At 41.1% G+C, this 20,314-nt stretch overlaps 1 protein-coding gene across 5 annotated transcripts in view; it reads right to left on the minus strand.

Moving 5' to 3' along the window:
- Positions 1–398: 398 nt before the first annotated feature.
- Positions 399–20,314, minus strand: part of LOC130281664 (alpha-2-macroglobulin-like protein 1) — a 123,984-nt gene continuing 104,068 nt past the window's right edge. For 4 of the 5 annotated variants that reach the window (XM_056529123.1, XM_056529124.1, XM_056529122.1 and 1 more), the window contains 6 exons: positions 18,957–19,081; positions 9,991–10,081; positions 8,529–8,597; positions 6,290–6,392; positions 3,484–3,523; positions 399–535 (listed from right to left, as the gene is read on the minus strand). In XM_056529123.1, the coding sequence (XP_056385098.1) occupies positions 529–535; positions 3,484–3,523; positions 6,290–6,392; positions 8,529–8,597; positions 9,991–10,081; positions 18,957–19,081 (435 nt within the window). In that variant the 3' untranslated portion in view covers positions 399–528. Of the gene's footprint in view, positions 536–3,483; positions 3,524–6,289; positions 6,393–8,287; positions 8,365–8,528; positions 8,598–9,990; positions 10,082–18,956; positions 19,082–20,314 lie in introns of those variants that run through there. The other variant, XR_008846069.1, reaches the window with a different exon arrangement.

Here is a 20,314-nt window from a genome sequence, read left to right on the forward strand (position 1 = left end):
ACCCTCCCTGAGCACCCAACACCTGGTTTAATGTTTACCAACCTGATTCTAGCTACACTCTACCCAGCAAACAGGGCACCTAATTCCCATACAAAGCTATTTCCCAGAAATATTCACCATGGGGAAGATTTATGAAAACTTGTGTAGAGGAAAAGTAGTGCAGTTGCCAATAGCAACCAATCAGATTGCGTCTTTCATTTTTCAGAGGCCTTTTTAAAAATTAAAAGTAGCAAACCGGTTGCTATGGGCAACTGCACCACTCTTTCTCTGCACAGTTTTTTTTTAAAATTTTTATAAATCTCCCTCATTGTCATTATAAAACATGGATTACCTCCCTTATTCTAATGTGTGCGATCTGCATTAGCTGTAATATAATCACAAGGAATGAAACATCTTGAGATTAAATGTGTTTATTATCATTACAAGCTTAAGAATAATTTATAGATAAACATTTTCAATATGTGGAACATTTATTCTGTCGGCCGGAATCTGAAGTTAACATTTAGCAAATCCTTCTTCAATCGTCTTTCAAATCCTAAAGAAAATGAGATATAATGTTTTATAGATAGATGGCGTACTTATGGAGGGACCAAGAGTGCAGTCTGCCTTGGGTGCCACTGACCTGGTTATAAACATGTCAGCTGGCACGTGTAATTCCTAAAAAATTGGTTGTTTGAAAAAACAGTCACTGTGGTCAATGGGCTGTGTCAGGTGTTAAAACAGACATAGGTGAGCGCATAGAATGTACCTGGGAAAATTACTCACAATGAAATGGGTGGTCTAAGAAAAAAAAAAACTTCCACACCACTTTACCCGATCCCTTCACTTCTAGCCCTTTGGAATGTTTAGTTTACATGGGGGGGATTACCTACAGGAGGGGAGAAACTACAGTGGGGATCAAAAGTTTGGGCACCCCAGGTAAAAAAAAAATATTAATGGAAAGATGGAAAAATCTCAAAAAGGCATCAAATTAAAGATTAGACATTCTTATAACATGTCAACAAAAGTTAGATTTTATTTCCATCATTTACACTTTCAAAATAACAGAAAACAAAAAAATGGCGTCTGCAAAAGTTTGGGCACCTTGCAGAATTGATAGCATGCACTGCCCACTTTGCAATGCTGAGACCTGCCAGTGTCATGGATTGTTCTCAATCATCATCTGGGAAGACCAGGTGATGTCAATCTCAAAGGTTTTAAATGCCCAGACTCATCTGACCTTGCCCCAACAATCAGCACCATGGGTTCTTCTAAGCAGTTGTCTAGAAATCTGAAACTGAAAATAGTTGACGCTCACAAAGCTGGAGAAGGCTATAAGAAGATAGCAAAATGTTTTCAAATGTCAATATCCTCTGTTCGGAATATAATTAAGAAATGGCAGTTATCAGGAATAGTGGAAGTTAAAGCAAGATCTGGAAGACCAAGAAAAATATCAGACAGAACAGCTCACAGGATTGTGAGAAAAACAATTCAAAACCCACGTTTGACTGCACAATCCCTCCAGAAAGATCTGGCAGACACTGGAGTTGTGGTACACTATTCCACTATAAAGAGATACTTGTACAAATATGGTCTTCATGGAAGAGTCATCAGAAGAAAACCTCTTCTACGTCCTCACCACAAAAATCAGCGTTTGAACTTTGCAAATGAACATATAGACAAGCCTGATGCCTTTTGGAAACAAGTTCTGTGGACCGATGAGGTTAAAATTGAACTTTTTGGCCGGAACGAGCAAAGGTACATTTGGAGAAGAAGGGAAGAGAATTTAATGAAAAGAACCTTTGTCCAACTGTTAAGCATGGGGGTGGATCAATTATGCTTTGGGGTTGCAGCCAGTGGCACAGGGAACATATCACGAGTAGAAGGAAAAATGGATTCAGTAACATTTTAGCAAATTTTGGATGCTAACTTGATGCCATCTGTGAAAAAGCTGAAGTCAAAGAGAGGATGGCTTCTACAAATGGATAATGATCCTAAACACACCTCGAAATCCACGGGGGATTACATCAAGAGGCGTAAACTTAAGGTTTTGCCATGGCAATCTCCTGACCTCAACATAATTGAAAATCTATGGATAGACCTTAAAAGAGCAGTGCGTGACAGACAGCCCAGAAATCTCAAAGAACTGGAAGACTTTTGTAAGGAAGAATGGGCAAAGATACCTAAAACAAGAATTGAAAGACTCTTGGCTGGCTACAAAAAGCGTTTACAAGCTGTGATACTTGCCAAAGGGGGCAGTACAAGATATTAAATTTGCAGGGTGCCCAAACTTTTGCAGACACAATTTTTTTGTTTTCTGTTATTTTAAAAGAGTAAATGATGGAAATAAAATCTAACTTTTGTTGACATATTATAGGAATGTCTAATCTGTAAGTTGATGCCTTTTGGAGATTTTTCCATCTTTCCTTGGCTTCTTTATGCACATTAATACAAATTTTTACCTGGGGTCCCCAAACTTTTGATCCCCACTGTACATATACTGGGACCTATATACAGGGAGGAACTACGTATGGGGGAAAATACCAATATACAGGGGGACAAACTTCCTATATGGAGGTGACTACTTACAATGCAGACAAACTACCTACATAAGGACCTATATGGTGGATAAACTACCTATAGGAGGGACCTATTTCCAGGGGGAGGACTACCTATGGTGGAAGGGGTGGTAAACTAGGGGAAAGTAACCATTTACAGGGGGAGGGGAGAAGTTACCTACGTGTGGACCTATATACAAGGGGTATAAAGCACCAGCCATAGGGCATCACATAATGTTTTAGCTACACTGTGCCTCCTAAAAGCTATCCAAAATGTCCTTAGTGTTAGTCACCGTAAAATCCCAGATCCCCTTGTGTAAGTCATCCCCTAGAAGAATTTTTGTAAGCCTTATGCCTCAGCTTATCTGTCCTTATTTGGAACATTGCCCTTCCCTGACATCTTAAATGAAATTTCCCCAGCTTCCCCATATGCATATCTTGCTTTTCTTATATATTTAGGATATACGTTAGCAACTTGTCAAAAACAATGCCTGCCGTATACCACAGCTCACTCTCAATTGAACTCCTACAGTTTAAGGGACTGATCTCCATTTCTTTTAATTTTATGTAACTCAGTTCTGTAGCAGGCCATGCTATTGAGTCACACAAAAATTAACTTTTCCATGCAGAAAATGCTCTATAGTAAACTAATTATAATCAGTAAACTACGTCACTCAATTGACCTGTCTGGAGTAGGCTGCACGATACGTTGATAACCTTTTTTGACAGGGTGCAAATATACACCCCAAGTGTACAGAAATAAATGTAGTGTGCACATATCCTAATGTCTTATAAATACTTTCTTTTTAACTTTAAACTAAAAATTTGAAACAAAAATAGTCAAATTTAACTGTGACCTCATGGTGGGAGGTTTGTTATTTAAAATTATCACAGCAATTAAGAGATAATCGTTTAAAGAGTTAAAAAGATTTCTCAAATTTCTCACCAAGTACAGGGTGAGTTGTATTCTGCAGTGGCTTGTTCATCTGAAATGAAAATGTATAATGGTTGAAAGCATTATCTCTGAGCAAATACTTTATCATCTATTAACAAATCAACATTTATAGCTCAGAAGTGACAAGTACACAGAAATCATAGGGCCATATAATTATTATACCATATAGAAAAACTGAGAATGGGCCCCACTCCTTCAAACCAGCAGTATCCTGTATATTTAAAGTGGTTATCCAGGAATAGAATAAGAGAGCTAATTTCTTTAAAAAAAAAAACTTTCCTCATTTGTCTCCAGGTTGGTGTGGTTCTTAAGCTCAGTTCCATTGAAGTGAATGGAGCCAATTTGTAATATCACGTCCAACTTGGGGACAGACGTGGAACTGTTTTTGAAAGAAATTAGCTCTGTTTTTCTATTCCTGGATAAACCTTAAATTTTGCATGTTTGAAGCTGTGTTCAGTCATTTAGTTTACATTAAATTGTGCAGAATAAAATCTGCAGCAATAAATTTGGGCAGGATACTGTATGTGTGAATACACCCTTAAGCCGTCATGGTGTGCCCATGGACTCATGGTGTGCCCATGGACTCATGGTGTGCCCATGGACTCATGGTGTGCCCAAGTGATCAGCAGTAGGTGTCTGTCTGTTAACAGCTGAGTTCTTGTAATGAGCATGAATGGTAAAATCCTGACCATAACAACTATGGCAAACATGTGGTTAGATAAAGGGAGGATACGCCATGACAGCAGGGGGCCTAATAAAGATTCCCAGACCACTCACGGTGATGTGCCTTTTCAGCTCTGCCAAAGGTCATAGTTTGTAAGGAGGTAATTTTCTGTATCAAATTCAGTGTTTAATAGTTAATATTAACTGTGGATAATTCTTCAAGGGGGAACCCATCATCCTCAGCGACAACCTTACAAGATTACCTGTAAGATTATTACGGATGGGCAATAATGCTTTTTTCTATGCAGAGTATACAGAAGATTTATATAAATTATCAGGAGATTGCATTTAGAAGTCCTCTAGAAAGGCTAAAAAAATGTTAAAGGATTGTCCAGCAAAAGAAAGTCAGTGTGTGGTGTCAAAATATTTAATAAAGGAACTTACTAATATAATGTTATTATCCATCCTGCACAGATCTTCTATATCAGCTGTGCTCTGTCAGCTGTGCTCTAGATCCCATCACTCCTTCCCCCTCCCCTTCTGTCAGCATGGCACAAGATGTGAAGGAGGAATCTGTTATTACTGCCCATTAGATTAATGACTCATTAGGTAAGGCACCAGTAGTGCAGTCACAGTAGTTTCCATCAGAACAGGCTACCTGCTGCCTTATCTAATAGTCTAATGTTCATAAATCTAATAAGCAGTAATACCAGCTTCCACCTTCACATCACAAGTCTCCTCCTGAGCTGACAGAAGGGGAGACGGCAGGAGGGATGGGTGCTCTCTGCATTCAGAGCTTGTGGTGTAACATCACAGCTTACAAGAAAAAGAGCATAGCTGATATGGAAGATCTTCGCACTATGGCTAATAACATTATCTTAGTAAGTTGCTTCATTAAAGGGGTATTCCAGGAAAAACTTCTTTTTTTTTTTTTTTTTTTTAGATCAACTGGCTCCAGAAAGTTAAACAGATTTGTAACTTACTTCTATTAAAAAATCTTAATCCTTCCAATAATTATCAGCTGCTGAAGTTGAGTTGTTCTCTTCTGTCTAAGTGCTATGACACGTGTCTCGGGAGCTGTCCAGCGTAGAAGCAAGTTCCCATAGCAAACCTATTCTGCTCTGTGCAGTTCCTATGGGAATTTGCTTCTACTCTGGGCAGCTCCCGAGACACGTGTCATTAGAGAGCACTTAGACAGAAAAAACTATTCAACTTCAGCAGCTCATAAGTACTGAAAGGATTACGATTTTTTAATAGAAGTAATTTACAAATCTGTTTAACTTTCTGGAGCCAGTTGATATATAAAAAAAGCTTTTTCCTGGATAACCCCTTTAAATCACACATGATCAGAAAAATGGTTCAATTAAAGAATACAACCCCCTCTGCAAAAAAAGGAGCCCTTGTATGGCTATGTTGACAGAAAATGTAATAGTGCTATAAATATGTCACTGCAAAAATTTAATTATTTTTCAATCTTTAATGCAAAAAAGGCTAGCTCCTGAAAGAATGCCAGGATAAACTATTTTGTGTGTACATGAGTAGAAGCATTATTTCTGGCCATGTATAACTTTTTATAAGCATTTTTCATCAGGTTTCTCTTCTGCAGGCTCCATCTCAAAGTTTCAGTTATCTTTGAGCTTGGGTTTTGTAGGGTAGGTCATGTGATAGTTTTCATACACAATACACACAGAAGAGGGGACCCTACTCCCCTTTATCTCTACAGCACATCTTCCAGCGTGACAGCAGCATGAAAGACATTATAGAGCAGTGATAAGCAGTGTAAGTTCTGAATCCAGCACTGGGTGAGTTATAACACTTACTAGGCACTTTAATTGATTCTCTCTGTCTGCCTTTGTCTCTCGCCAGCCATTCCACCTCCTCTCCAGTGCATTGCCTATTTATAGGTTTACTAATAATGTCTAATTTTATAATATATATGCATAGGGTATCTCTTCTTTTCTGCTTTAATTAATAATGTAATATTTGCTGCTTTCAATGGCAGCTGTATAAATATCTATGCGGTAGGCTGTACCTTCAGTAAAGTGTCAGACCCCCTTCCACCACAGGCCCCAATGCAGCTGTGTACCAAATCTCTATAGTAGGTACTCCAATGGGATCAAATAGACACACTTACCGTTCTCATAGTAATCATAGATCTTTATAGCTGCTGGCTTTAAGTTCTTCACTGGATATTCCTGCTCAACTAATAATGCAAAACTGGTGACTGTGTGTCCAAGCTAAGGATTGCAGGAAATATAGGGAAAGAAGAGGAAGTTGGACAAGAAGATGTAAGAATTACTATAGATAATAACTAGACAATCATATGTTCTTTAGTTTTGGTTATTGTGATGTGATTAAAAATGTCAGACATTGGATTTGGGTTTATATTAGAGAAAGACAAGATTTTATAGTTGTGGAATCTTAAAGGGGTACTCCGCCCCTAGACATCTTATCCCCTATCCAAAGGATAGGGATAAGATGTCAGATCGCCGCGGTGCCGCTGCTGGGGAGCCCTGGGATCGCCTCTGCAGCACCCCGCTATCATTACAGCACAGAGCGAGTTCGCTCTCCACGTAATGACACGCAATACAGGGGCCGGAGCATCGTTACGGCACGGCTACGCCCCTCGTGACGTCACGGCCCGACCCTCGTCACGCCACCCTGCCATAGACTTGCATTAAGGGGACGGGCCGTGATGTCACGAGGGGCGGAGCCATGACATCACACTGCTCTGTCCCCTGTATCGTCCATCATTACGCACAGAGCGAACTCGCTCTGTGCTGTAATGATAGCGCAGTGCCGCAGCGGGGATCCCAGGGCTCCCCAGCAGCGGCACCGCGGTGAACTGACATCTTATCCCCTATCCTTTGGATAGGGGATAAGATGTCTAGGGGTGGAGTACCCCTTTAATGAGTGTTTCCTGGTGGAATCTATTAGGACAGTGGTTCTTAACCTTGTTGGAGGTACTGAACCCCACCAGTTTTCTATGCGCATTCACCAAACCCCTCTTAATTGGAAAATTAAAATAGGATTTTTTCAAATTCAAAACATAGGAGGTATATATTTAAGTATATATTTATACATAGGTGCACAAAATGAACAAAACCATTAAGAACAAAGAACAAAACCATGAAAACATGATTTTCACACAAAAACATAATGAATATTTACTGCAAATCAGTGTGACTTCTGCTGTTGTCTTTCAGAGACCAGTTCAGAAATGCACGGCTTTACCTTGGCAAGTGCCACTCTCATGTCATTTTCGCAACAATGGCAGAGTTCCCCCCCACATTAGGCAAGTAGAGTTGCCCCCCACATTAGGCAGGCCAGTGGTCTTCAACCTGTGGACTTCCAGATGTTGCAAAACTACAACTCCCAGCATGCCCGGACAGCCGTTGGCTGTCCGGGCATGCTGGGAGTTGTAGTTTTGCAACATCTGGAGGTCCACAGGTTGAAGACCACTGATGCAGGCAGTGTTCTCCCACAGACATACAGCCTCCAGCCATATACAGTGTATGGCTGGAGGCTGTATGCCTGTGTACTGCCCACTTCAGTGCTCCGACCACTGCTCCGGCTATAGCAGTAGGTCTCGGGACCGGTGGTTGGAGCACCGAAGATGACGTGCCGCTGGTCCCTTACCAAGCTGGCCAGCGTGCGTCTTCCTCCTTCTCTATCCTCAGGTCCTCGGCGCCTTCATTTCCATGGGCGCACGCACGGGACGTCAGTGACGTCCCGGCGTGCGCTATGTCCCGGCGGCCCAGCGTCTTTAAACTTGACGCGGGGCTGCAGGAAGTTAAAAGTGATGGTGGGAATTGCCCCGTCGCTACAGGACGGGCAAACACCGGCTCTGCTCGGGGCCCCGGGCCAGCTCGGGGCCCCAAGCAATTGCTTGGTTTGCCTATCCTGTTGTGACCTCCCCTGCCGAACCCCTGGGACTGACTCACCGAACCCCTGGGGTTCGATCGAACCCAGGTTAAGAGCCACTGTATTAGGATATGTACACATGGCAAAATTTCTGTGCGGAATTCCGCTGAAGAATTCTAACGGAAATTTCTCCGTAAATACATGTTCTATCAAGCTTTGCTGATCGAAATTTCTATGGAATTGCGGAAATTCAGCTTTGTAAACATACCATTAGAGTACAGGTTCTCTGGGAGATGGCTGGCTAACACCTCCAAGTAAGGCCACAGTATAGGAACTGTATCAAATCTGCATGTATAATATGTGTATAATATTGGTTTCTGTTTTGTCAATATAGCAGATTACTAAATAGAACAATTTATAAAGCTCTGATTTTAAAAAACAGCAATGATACTATGACATGGTTCTACTGTTTCCTAATATACACTAGTATAAAGTACTTTAGGTCAGACCTCATCCATGTAGAGCGTCAATGTATCATCCTCTTCTTCTGCCCTCTTAATTATGCCGTAAGCCTTTAACTATGTAAAAAAAAAGGAAGTATTAACAAATAGTAAGTTAAAGTGGTATACCGGAGATCTGCGTGTCTGATTGGCAAGCTAAAGCTAAACTTCAGGTTGTTACCCCAGGTAATGAGCTAAAACACATTTTAGTCCAGTAAGCGATGGTCATGTGACAAACTACTAAAAAGATTTCATTACTATATACTGGGGATTTTTACTTTGTATAATAAACTATTAAACTGAGCTTTAAATCCCGGAATAGCCCTTTAATCAAACAAAAGGAGAAATACATTGAAGTGTCCAAAACAAACAACAAATCATAGACATTCATTTGAATTATTTTGGTCTTAAATACGATTTTGTTATGAAACAATATTAGGATAGTTTCTGGGGGAGATAATCAAAACCTGTCACACTTTCTTCTAAACAATAACACAACTGTTGTGGCAGCCGATCGCTGCATTGTGACCGGTTGTTATGACATTTTTGTTATTAGACAGTTTTTGATTACATAACCTAAAAGTATATGCTTTTATTTTATTTTTTTATTTATTTGAACCCACTCCTGGCTTTTGCTCAAAAAACTGAATGAAAAACTGCCCCTATCTATCTATCTATCTATCTATCTATCTCATATCTATCTATCTATCTATCACATAATTATCTATCTATTATCTATCTCTCTCATATCTATCTCATATCTTTCTCATATGTATCTCATATATATCTCACATCTATCTCATATCTATCTCATACCTATCTCATATCTATCTATCTCATATCTATCTATCTCATATCTATATATCTATCATCTATCTATCTATCTATCACATACCTACATATCTATTATCTACCTCTCTGTCTCATATCTATCTCAAATCTATCTATCTATCTCATATCTATCTATCTATCTATCTATCTCATATCTATCTATCTATCTATCTATCTATCTATCTCATATCTATCTATCTCATATCTATCTCATATCTATCTATCTATTCCCCTGTGATCTTGACATCTCTACTCTACTTTATTTTCCATAAATTAAACTGAAGTACTTTTCAGTTCACATAGAGAATAAAATGGATCAGGGGTGCACATGCTCGACCGTCCTTGTTTTAGAGATCGGGGGATACCAGCAGTATCCTGTGGAAAAAGAATACCCTTTTAAGAGCTCAAAACTAGATCAGATCTCGTTAAATGTAATCAGGAAGGATTTTTTCCAGAAATCATATTACAGTTGTTACAGATATATCTGGAGACTCATTGATTGACAAGGTCCCAGCACCTGGACCTCCAACAAAGTTTTTCTTGCCTTGTCTCCGGTGTTTATGAAAACCAATACATCTTTGGTTGGCCTAATAGAGAAAGGATGCTTCTTAGTCCTCCCTTTTCCCTTAATAGATCTCACCTGTTCTATTGAGCTCTTAAGTGGAAAAAAACCTGACAACATCTTCACTTCAATAAGAGCCATGTTTGATTTCTGACGTGATCCAGTATATCTAGAAAAAAAGGTAATAATTAGGATTCTTCATTTGTGAGATCTACTTATGTTAGGAAATAATTTTGATTCTGTCAGGTCCTCAGGCCTGGTAACACCTTACAATATTTATTGAATTCACAACCAAATTCAACAGTACAAGCTAAGGGCCCTATTAGATGAAACAATTATCACCCACTCAGGCTGATATTGTCCTGTGTAATAGGGCCATAAACCACCCAACGAACCAGCAAACCTTTGAATAGGCTCTTTAAATGAGCTCTGATCTACAAGATTAGCACACAGAGATCAGTAATAAAGAATGCCACACCGTGTAATACGGCAATAAGTCAGTGGGCTTTAAGTCTGGAAACATAAGTACATTTTCCTATTTTTCTTTAATGCCCTATATGCAAAGCAATTGTTGAAATTTGGGGCTAAATCATTTAGTACATGCAGATATTTTCAAATATTTTGTGTGTGTTTTTAGGCTGGATTAACAATGATTTATGTCATGTGTGAACCTGTAATATAGCAGCATAGTGGGAACCTGTAGTTAGTATAGTCATAGCCAAATTGTTTTGACACTGACACAAATTTTAGTTTTCACAAACTTTGCTCCTTCAGTTTTTATAGTGGCAATTTGCATCATCTTTAGATTGCTATGAAGAGTGATCCTATGAATTGTAATAAATAGCAAAGTCCTTCCATGCTATCAGAAATAACTTAACCACAAAAATCATATTTCCACTTAATTTCAGAAACAACAACCCCTACTAACATCATTGTGTTGATCTTATCGCAACCTTAGGGAAAAAAGTGTTATTGAGGACAAGGCAGCTGATAATACTCTGTCATGATGATTGAATTATAACTGATTGGTTGTTTTTATACGGGGATGGTCCTTGAAATCATTGTCTTTTTTTGTTTGTTTACCACAGTTACTTTCAAGGAAACACATGCGGTTATCATTGCTTTCATCAAAAAGACTTTACAGGCAAGGGCATTGCTTCCTGTAAGATTGCCCTAAATCAACCATATATCAGATCATCAAGAATAGAGATGAGAGAACCAAACCTGAAAAATTTGGGTTTGGTGGGTTCAGTCCAAACTTTTCTAAAAGTTTGGTTAAGAGCAAACTCAAATCTTGGGCATGTTGTTTCATCCAAATCTGCTAAAATAGCTTCAACCATATGGTAGAAAGGAAAAGGAAGAAGAATCAAATGACCTCTGGGTGGTTCATAATGCCTTGCAAATAGCTCTCCTAGTTAATCAGGAAGCAGTATACAGGTGATGTCAATGCCACTATAAAAGGCTATGTACATACCTTTTGCAGCCATTTTAGAGAAAGCTGCCATTAGGAAAGGATCTCTTTGAGCTACAGTGAGCAGTGAATAACACAGATAGATTAAGGATCACACTATATAATAACTGCAGTTAAAGCAGCATTGCAGAGAGTGTTCTTTATCATTGCATGCATAGGCGTGCGCAGCCTATTGCATTAGGGTGTGCACCCTAAAGCACAAACTCACGCCGCACGCGTGCATATATATATATATATGTATATATATACGCACACATACACACAGTTAGTATAGATCCCCCACATTAGGTGCAGTATAGTTCCCCCACATTAGGTGCAGTATAGTTCCCCCACATTAGGTGCAGTATAAGTCCTGCCACATTAGGTGCAGTACAGTTCCCCCACATTAGGTGCAGTATAAGTCCCGCCACATTAGGTGCAGTATAGTTCCCCCACATTAGGTGCAGTATAAGTCCCACCACATTAGGTTTGCAGTACAGTTCCCCCACATTAGGTTGGCAGTACAGTTCTCCCACATTAGGTTGGCAGTACAGTTCCCCCACATTAGGTGCAGTTCAGTTCCCCCATATTATGTGCTACCTAATGTTGGGGAACTGTACTGCACCTAATGAAGGGGAACTGTACTGCACCTAATGAGGGGGAACTGTACTGCACCTAATGAGGGGGAACTGTACTGCACCTAATGAGGGGGAACTGTACTGCACCAGTACAGTTCCCCTAAATTAAGTGCAGTACAGTTCCCCCACATTAGGTGTAGTATAGTTCCCCACATTATGTGCAGTACAGTTCCCCTACATTAGGTGCAGTATAGTCCCCCCACATTAGGTGCAGTATAGCTCCCCACATTAGGTGCAGTATAGTTCCCCACATTAGGTGCAGTATAGTTTCCCACATTAGGTGCAGTATAGTTCCCCACATTAGGTGCAGTATAGTTTCCCCACATTAGGTACAGTATAGCCCCCCACATTAGGTGCAGTATAGCTCCCCACATTAGGTGCAGTATAGTTTTCTCCACATTAGGTACAGTATAGCCCCCCACATTAGGTACAGTACAGTTCCCCCACATTAGGTGCAGTATAGTTCCCCCACATTAGGTGCAGTATATTTCCCCCACATTAGGTGCAGTATAGCTCCCCACATTAGGTGCAGTATAGTTCCCCACATTAGGTGCAGTACAGTTTCCCCACAGACATACAGCCTTCAGCCATATACAGTGTATGGCTGGAGGCTGTATGTCTGTGTACTGCCCCACTTCAGTGTTCCGACCACCGGTCCTCCGGTCCGGGGTCACGATCTAATGCTATGGCCTATAGACCATAGCAGTAGGTCCCGGGACTGGAGGACCGGTGGTCGGAACACTTAAGACGACGTGCTGCCAGCTCGTGTTGGTCACTTACCATTCCGGCCGGCGCGCGCATCCTCTTTCTTGAATCCGTTGCTATGGGCGCACGCACGGGACGTCAATGACGTCCCTGCGTGCGCTACTTCCCGGCAGCCCCTGTGTTTTTAAAGTTAACACGGGGGCCGCTGTAGAAAGGTAACCGGGACATCCTTGTGTCCAGAAAAGATCTTTTGGGACACAGGGATGTCCCGAATGTGACGGGGGGGTCCTCTGCGGGCTGTAATTGCATGTTAAATGGTCACTCTCATTAAAACTCATTTTTGCTATTGCACTCCTTATGGTAAATAAAAATCTTTCTAATGCACTTTGTTTAACCTCTTAAGGACGCAGGGCGTATGGATACACCCTGCATTCAGAGTCCTTAAGGACGCAGGGCGTATCCATACGCCCGTGGGAATTCCGGTCCCCACCGCTAGCCGGTTGGGGACCGGAGCCGGATGCCTGCTGAAATCGTTCAGCAGGCATCCCGGCATATCGCCCAGGGGGGGTCATTATGCCCCCCCATGTCGGCGATCGCAGCAGATCGCTGGACAATTCAGTCCAGCGATCTGCGGCGATTCCGGGTCAATCGGGTCTCCAGTGACCCGGAATTACTGGCTGTTCGGGGCCGTCTCTGACGGCCCCGAACAGCCAGAGCCTGCAGGGGTGAGGTGGCACTGGTGCCACCTCACGATCGCCCTGATTCGTCGGCCGGATTACCGGCCGACCAATCAGGGCGCCTGCTGCGGGTGTCACTCCCGCACCCACTCCGCCCCTCTTTCGGAGGGCGTGAGCGGGTGCTGGAAGACGACCCCGGGTGCTGGGGACCCCGATCCCCGGCGTCCATGTTGGGATCGGGGCCCCAGGAGCGACGGCGGCGGCGAGGGACAGTCCTGCGATGGAGCAGCAGCAGGAGGTGAGTTACAGCCTCCTGCTGTTGCTTAGCAACAGCTCCCAGCATGCAAAAAGGGCATGCTGGGAGCTGTAGTTAAGCAACAGCAGGAGGCAGACCACCACAACTCCCAGCATTCCCTTATGGGCATGCTGGGACTTATGGTTTTGCAACAGCTGGAGGCACATTTTTTCTATGGAAAAGTGTACCTTCAGCTGTTGTATAACTACAACTCCCAGCTTGCACAAACAGCTAAAGTGCATGCTGGGAGTTGTAGTGGTGCATCTGCTGGTTGCATAACTACAACTCCCAGCATGCCCGTTGGCTGTCGGTGACTGCTGAGAGTTGTAGTTTTGCAACAGCTGAAGGCACACTGGTTGTGAAACTTAGAGTTGTTTTTTTTACCTAACTCAGTGTTTCACGACTGGTGTGCCTCCAGCTGTTGCAAACTACAACTTCCAGCAGTCACTTTACACCATGCACCGTACATGCTGGGAGTTGTAGTTTTGCAACAGCTGGAGGCACACTGGTTTTGAAACACTGAGTAAGGTCACAAACTCAGTGATACATAACCAGTGTGCCTACAGCTGTTGCAAAACTAAAACTGTCCAGGCATGCTGGGAGTTTTACAACAGCTGGAGGCACCCTGTTTGGGAATCACTGGCGTAGAATACCCCTATGTCCACCCCTATGCAATCCCTAATTTAGGCCTCAAATGCGCATGGCGCTTTCACTTTGGAGCCCTGTCGTATTTCAAGGCAACAGTTAAGGGTCACATATGGGGTATCGCCGTACTCGGGAGAAATTGTGTTACAAATTTTTGGGGGTATTTTCTGATTTTACCCTTTTTAAAAATGTAAAGTTTTTGGGAAAAGAAGCATTTTAGGTAAATTTTTTTTTATTTTTTTTACATATGCAATAGTCGTGAAACGCCTGTGGGGTATTAAGGTTCACTTAACCCCTTGTTACAATCCCCGAGGGCTCTAGTTTCCAAAATAGTATGCCATGTGTTTTTTTTTTGCGGTCCTGGCACCATAGGGGCTTCCTAAATGCGGCATGCCCCCAGAGCAAAATTTGCTTTCAAAAAGCCAAATGTGACTCCTTCTCTTCTGAGACCTGTAGTGCGCCAACAGAGCACTTTTCACCCCCATATGGGGTGTTTTCTGAATCGGGAGAAATTGGGCTTAAAATTTTGGGGGGTATTTTCTGCTTTAACCCTTTGTATAAATGTAAATTTTTTGGGAAACCAAGCATTTTAGGTAAAAAAATTTTTTTGTACATATGCAAAAGTCGTGAAACACCTGTAGGGTATTAAGGTTCACTTTACCCATTGTTACGTTCCCCGAGGGGTCTAGTTTCCAAAATGGTATGCCATGTGTTTTTTTTTTGCTGTCCTGGCACCATAGGGTCTTCCTAAATGCGGCATGCCCCCAGAGCAAAATTTCCTTCAAAAAAGCCAAATGTAACTCCTTCTCTTCTGAGACCTGTAGCGCGCCAGCAGAGCACTTTTCACCCCCATATGGGGTGTTTTCTGAATCGGGAGAAATTGGGCTTCAAATTTGTGGGGTATTTTCTGCTATTACCCTTTTTAAAAATGTAAAACTTTAGGGAAACCAAGCATTTTAGGTAAAACATTTTTTTTTTTTTTACATATGCAAAAGTCGTGAATCACCTGTGGGGTATTAAGGTTCACATTACCCCTTGTTACATTCCCCGAGGGGTCTAGTTTCCAAAATGGTATGCCATGTGGGGTTTTTTGCTGTTCTGGCACCATAGGGGCTTCCTAAAGGTGACATGCCCCCCAAAATCCATTTGATGCTCCTTCCCTTCTGAGCCCTCTACTGCGTCCGCCGAACAATTAACATAGACATATGAGGTATGTGCTTACTCGAGAAAAATTGGGTTTCAAATACAAGTAAAAATTTTCTCCTTTTTACCCCTTGCAAAAATTCAAAAATTGGGTCTACAAGAACATGCGAGTGTAAAAAATGAAGATTGTGAATTTTCTCCTTCACTTTGCTGCTATTCCTGTGAAACCCGTAAAGGGTTAAAACGCTTACTGAATGTCATTTTGAATACTTTGGGGGCTGCAGTTTTTATAATTGGGTCATTTATGGGGTATTTCTAATATGAAGACCCTTCAAATCCACTTCAAACATGAACTGGTCCCTGAAAAAAAGCGAGTTTCAAAATTTTGTGAAAAATTGGAAAATTGCTGCGGAACTTTGAAGCCCTCTGGTGTCTTCCAAAAGTAAAAACTCATCAATTTTATGATGCAAACATAAAGTAGACATATTGTATATGTGAATAAAAAAAAAATATTTGGAATATCCATTTTCCTTACAAGCAGAGAGCTTCAAAGTCAGAAAAATGCTAAATTTTCAAATTTTTCATCAAATTTGGGGATTTTTCACCAAGAAAGGATGCAAGTTACCAAAAAATTTTACCACTAAGTTAAAGTAGAATATGTCACGAAAAACATTCTCGGAATCAGAATGATAACTAAAAGCATTCCAGAGTTATTAATGTTTAAAGTGACAGTGGTCAGATTTGCAAAAAATGGCCGAGTCCTTAAGGTGAAAAAGGGCTCAGTCCTTAAGGGGTTAAAAAATGAAGTTTTCTATGTTTTATTTGTGTTTAAAAAAGCTGCCACTAGGTGTCTCCCTACTTGCCCAGAGCACATTTCCCCCCATCTTTTAAACAGACTTTGGACTCCTGCTGGCCTGGCAGAAGTCCAAACACAGGAAATACAGTCTGGAGTGCAGAGGGGGATGTGTCTAGCTTTATCCAATCATAGCTCCTCTCACACTAAACTGCACACTCGCAGTTGGTAACGGAGTGAGGGAGGAAGTTCTCCCCTGTATGGCTTCATATGCCACGCCTGCTCGGTAACGCCCCTTCCCAGTCTGTAAACTTTAACCAGTGGCTGAGCAGAAAATACAGAGCAATATCAAGGTAGAACACTAAAAAAATAAAGGGCAGAGGGATGTTTATCATGATCATAATTGTTGTGAAAAAGCAGAGGGATCTGTATGACTTTTGCTTGCTTTCCAGGAAGTCAATCCTATTGCTACTCCCCAAAATGAAATAAGGTTTTGACAGCTTGAAAAAAGCCACTGCTTCTTTGCTTTCCAGATGTGAAAATGCTTTAAAAAAGGAAAAAAAATTGGACCACTTGGAAAGATTGCTTACTTCTTCTGATACCTTTATGTGCATTAGGCATCTGCCACCAAAAAGGGATAGTATTTGGAGCATTTCTTTTTTTTTTTGAAAAGCGTCAAAAAATCTGCTAGTGCAGTGTGTTTTTAAACAACCTGTTAGTTACCACTGGGTACCCATAGTCATACATGTTGCTGTAATTCTGGCACCAACTTTGCTTCAAAGACAGCTGAAAAGTATAAAGATACACTCCTAGGTGACCTGACACAGTTATGTTTTTTAGGGCTCTTAGACATTATGTTATGTATGAATTTTAGGGCTATTGATGAAGTTTGGGGAACCTGCCAAGCCCAACCTTTGTAATGTTCACAAATCTGAAATTTAGAAAGAGAGGTTCAAATGTGGCAAAAAATCAAGTATCCGGGCACCTATGAAAGTTGAGCAAGTGCCAGGACTGTCTACTAAAGAGGATTCAGCTACTGGAATGGTTCAATGCTACTGCAGCAGGCAGGTGTGAGTGCATCTAGATACACAGTGAAGCAAAGACGTTGGAAGACTGACATGGTGTCAAGATCGGCAAAGAAGACAATAATCTTCAAGAAAAACTTCAGGGACAGACTGACATTCAGCAGAAAGTGCAGGGACTGCAGAGTTCACTGATAAAGCCCCCTCCAGACTATTTGGGACATCTGGTGAGAGTTACCATGAGTCCTGTGTCATCCCGACATTTAAGCATTCTAAGACCATTCAAGTGTAGAGTTCCGTAAATCCAAGGGAGTGGGATAACTCATAATTCATCTAAAAACACTGTCATGAATAAACAATGATATTTAAACATCCTCTAAGAGCAAGTTCTCCCATCACGTCAGGAGCAATTTGGTGATATACAATGCTATTGAACAAAACATTAAAATATTAGGTACATGACCAGAAAACTTTCCAGATCTCTCTCCCATTAATAACGCATGGTCAATCCTCAAAAACCATATAGCCAAACAGAATTTGGTCCAGAAGCTGATATCCAGCATGGCAGGGCGAATTGCAGAAGTCTTGAAAAAGAAGCGTCTACACTGAAAATATCCAGTCTTTGCATAAACTTGATGTATTTGTTGGTAGAAGTAAAAAAAAAAAAAAAAAATGATTATAATTGTACTTCAGTAGCCAAAGAAACATCTGACGTAATCATCTAAAAACACTGAAGCAGTAAACTTTGTTAAAACCAATATTTGTATCAATCTCAAAACTTTTTGACATGACTGTATGTATGTGTACATGATCAGGATTTGAACCACGAGAATACACTTTGGATAATTTATGGGTGAAATTCGGATTTTACCACGGATCAGCATGCAGATTATCTCCAATGGGTTTAATAGACCCAGTCTGCAGCTTTTCAGTAGAGAACCCTTGTCAATTATAACATTTTGCACCATGGTAACCCATTTCTCATACACTGGCAAATGGTTGTAGTTTAATAGGCTGTCCAACAAAAAATATCTTATCCCTTATTTCACAGCGCTAACCAACACAAATTATGTTTTTCACAAAGTCAGTGCTGTACTCGGGCATCTCTGGCACACAAATGAATAAAGCGTGTTGTGTCTACAGCACACGCTCTCTCTAGGAGACCCGGGTCCCCATTCTGGAGATCGAGTGGGGTCCTAGTGGTCAGAAACTTATCCTGTGGATAGGAGATAAAATATTTTTCACTGGACAACCCCTTTAATGCTCAAAATACACAGGGGGCACTGTAGGTCAAAATTTCAAAGGTGACAGTTGAATCTCTTCTTTTCTCCCTATTGAGCAGGTTAGGGGGGGGTCTGCTTACTGGGACCCCCCCCCCCCCCCCATTGTTTGCTAAAGTAATGGAGCTACAGTGGTTTGTAAACCCCTACTTTTCCTTCTAAATTACCACATCTTGGCTCTTTGCAGGTTATGTAGCTCAACTTCTTCACTTCCACTGTAGTTCATGCACATCAGTGCGGTTCCTGTAGTTGATCACCAAGAGATACCGTACTACATCGTAGGGATGAGCCATTCCAGGTTAAGATGAGGAAGTTCCATTAATGGTTATAGTGCATTTAACATCATGGGGTACCCTGTCTTGGGTTATTGTAATAACGTTTTTCATTCAGGCTCACCTTACAAAAATGTTGATTTGAAGCTTGGTGGGTTTGCCTCTGGTGCACTGAATAGTTCTCTCTTCCAATCGGATCATGAAGGCAGCATCACTCCTCTGAGGGGGAACATTATATCTCAGGAGTGCCTGCGGAATAATGGGCTGAATTAGCAATTGCATAAAGAGAAGGAAACAGACACATGAATAAAAGAAAGTCATTTAAAAAGAGTTTTCCTGTCTTATTTTAAAAAAAAGTTTTCTCTATATGATAAAATTTTACACAACTTTCTAAATTATTATTTTTTACTTCCCAATTGCAATATTTAGTGAATCAGTGAATAGAAAAAAACTATTGTTTATTTTATGTGGATAAAAGTTGTTACGTCCTACTTCTGGCATACTGTAAATGTAGGTAACAGCTATCTTTCTGGACCCCAGGACTGGAAACATTTTCTTAATTTTCTTGGTTTCTTATTTATTTTGCTTACACAGGACTACCTGGTTTATTACAGAAACAGCGGCAGTGCCATTGCTATGGCATAGAGGTTCATAACATAGAAACACATTTCCTAGGGAGCGGCTTTTTAACATATGTTTCTGCTTTTTTTTCTGTTTGATATTAATATTGAGCCTTGAACAGATAAATATATAGATAAATAGATGGTAATATTCTTTCTGTTATACAGTGTCCATAATCGAGAGCTGCTGTAAAAAATTCTGTGGGTTTGGTATTGGAATGCGTCAACAAATCTATTATTAAAAGGAAAAGCAATTTCATTTGTATTCTGCATAAAAAAGAAAGAGAAAAAAGTTACCTCTCTAATGCCCATCTTTCTATTATGATGTGGAGCCTGAGGTAAATACTTTACTTCCTAGGCTATAACCACAGTGAACTCAGAGTTAGTGCACACTGAGTAAGGAGTGCAAGTGGATTTCAGCTTTGAGGAATTGTGATTCTGAGGTAACTGAGGTAATTCTCCGGCCTATCGCCGCCCTTCCCAGTAACGATAGGTGCATGTAAGAAAATGACTGAAGATCCAAAGAGTAGTTGAACTTTAACTTGAAGAACTTTACTTAGATGCTTGCGGTACATCCAATGAACAATAACAGTCTCAGGCAAACAGTCTCTATATATCTCAATGACTGACAACTGTTGCGGACCTTGAATGAAATTAAAGTCTCTGAATTTAGGGTAATTATTGCAGTTCCGTCCGGATTTAGGGGACAGATAAGGTCCGGTGATCCTGCAGAGTGCTTAGGGATTGATACACTCACGATCCTGAATATATCAGCCATTGCCGCAAGGCTCGGGCCTAACTCACTGCGATAGACAGCTGCGCAGATCCTGCTTGTTTGACAGCCCGGGAACAAGAGAAAGAA

This window comes from Hyla sarda, chromosome 7 (genome assembly GCF_029499605.1).
Source record: "Hyla sarda isolate aHylSar1 chromosome 7, aHylSar1.hap1, whole genome shotgun sequence".
Taxonomy (NCBI): domain Eukaryota; kingdom Metazoa; phylum Chordata; class Amphibia; order Anura; family Hylidae; genus Hyla; species Hyla sarda.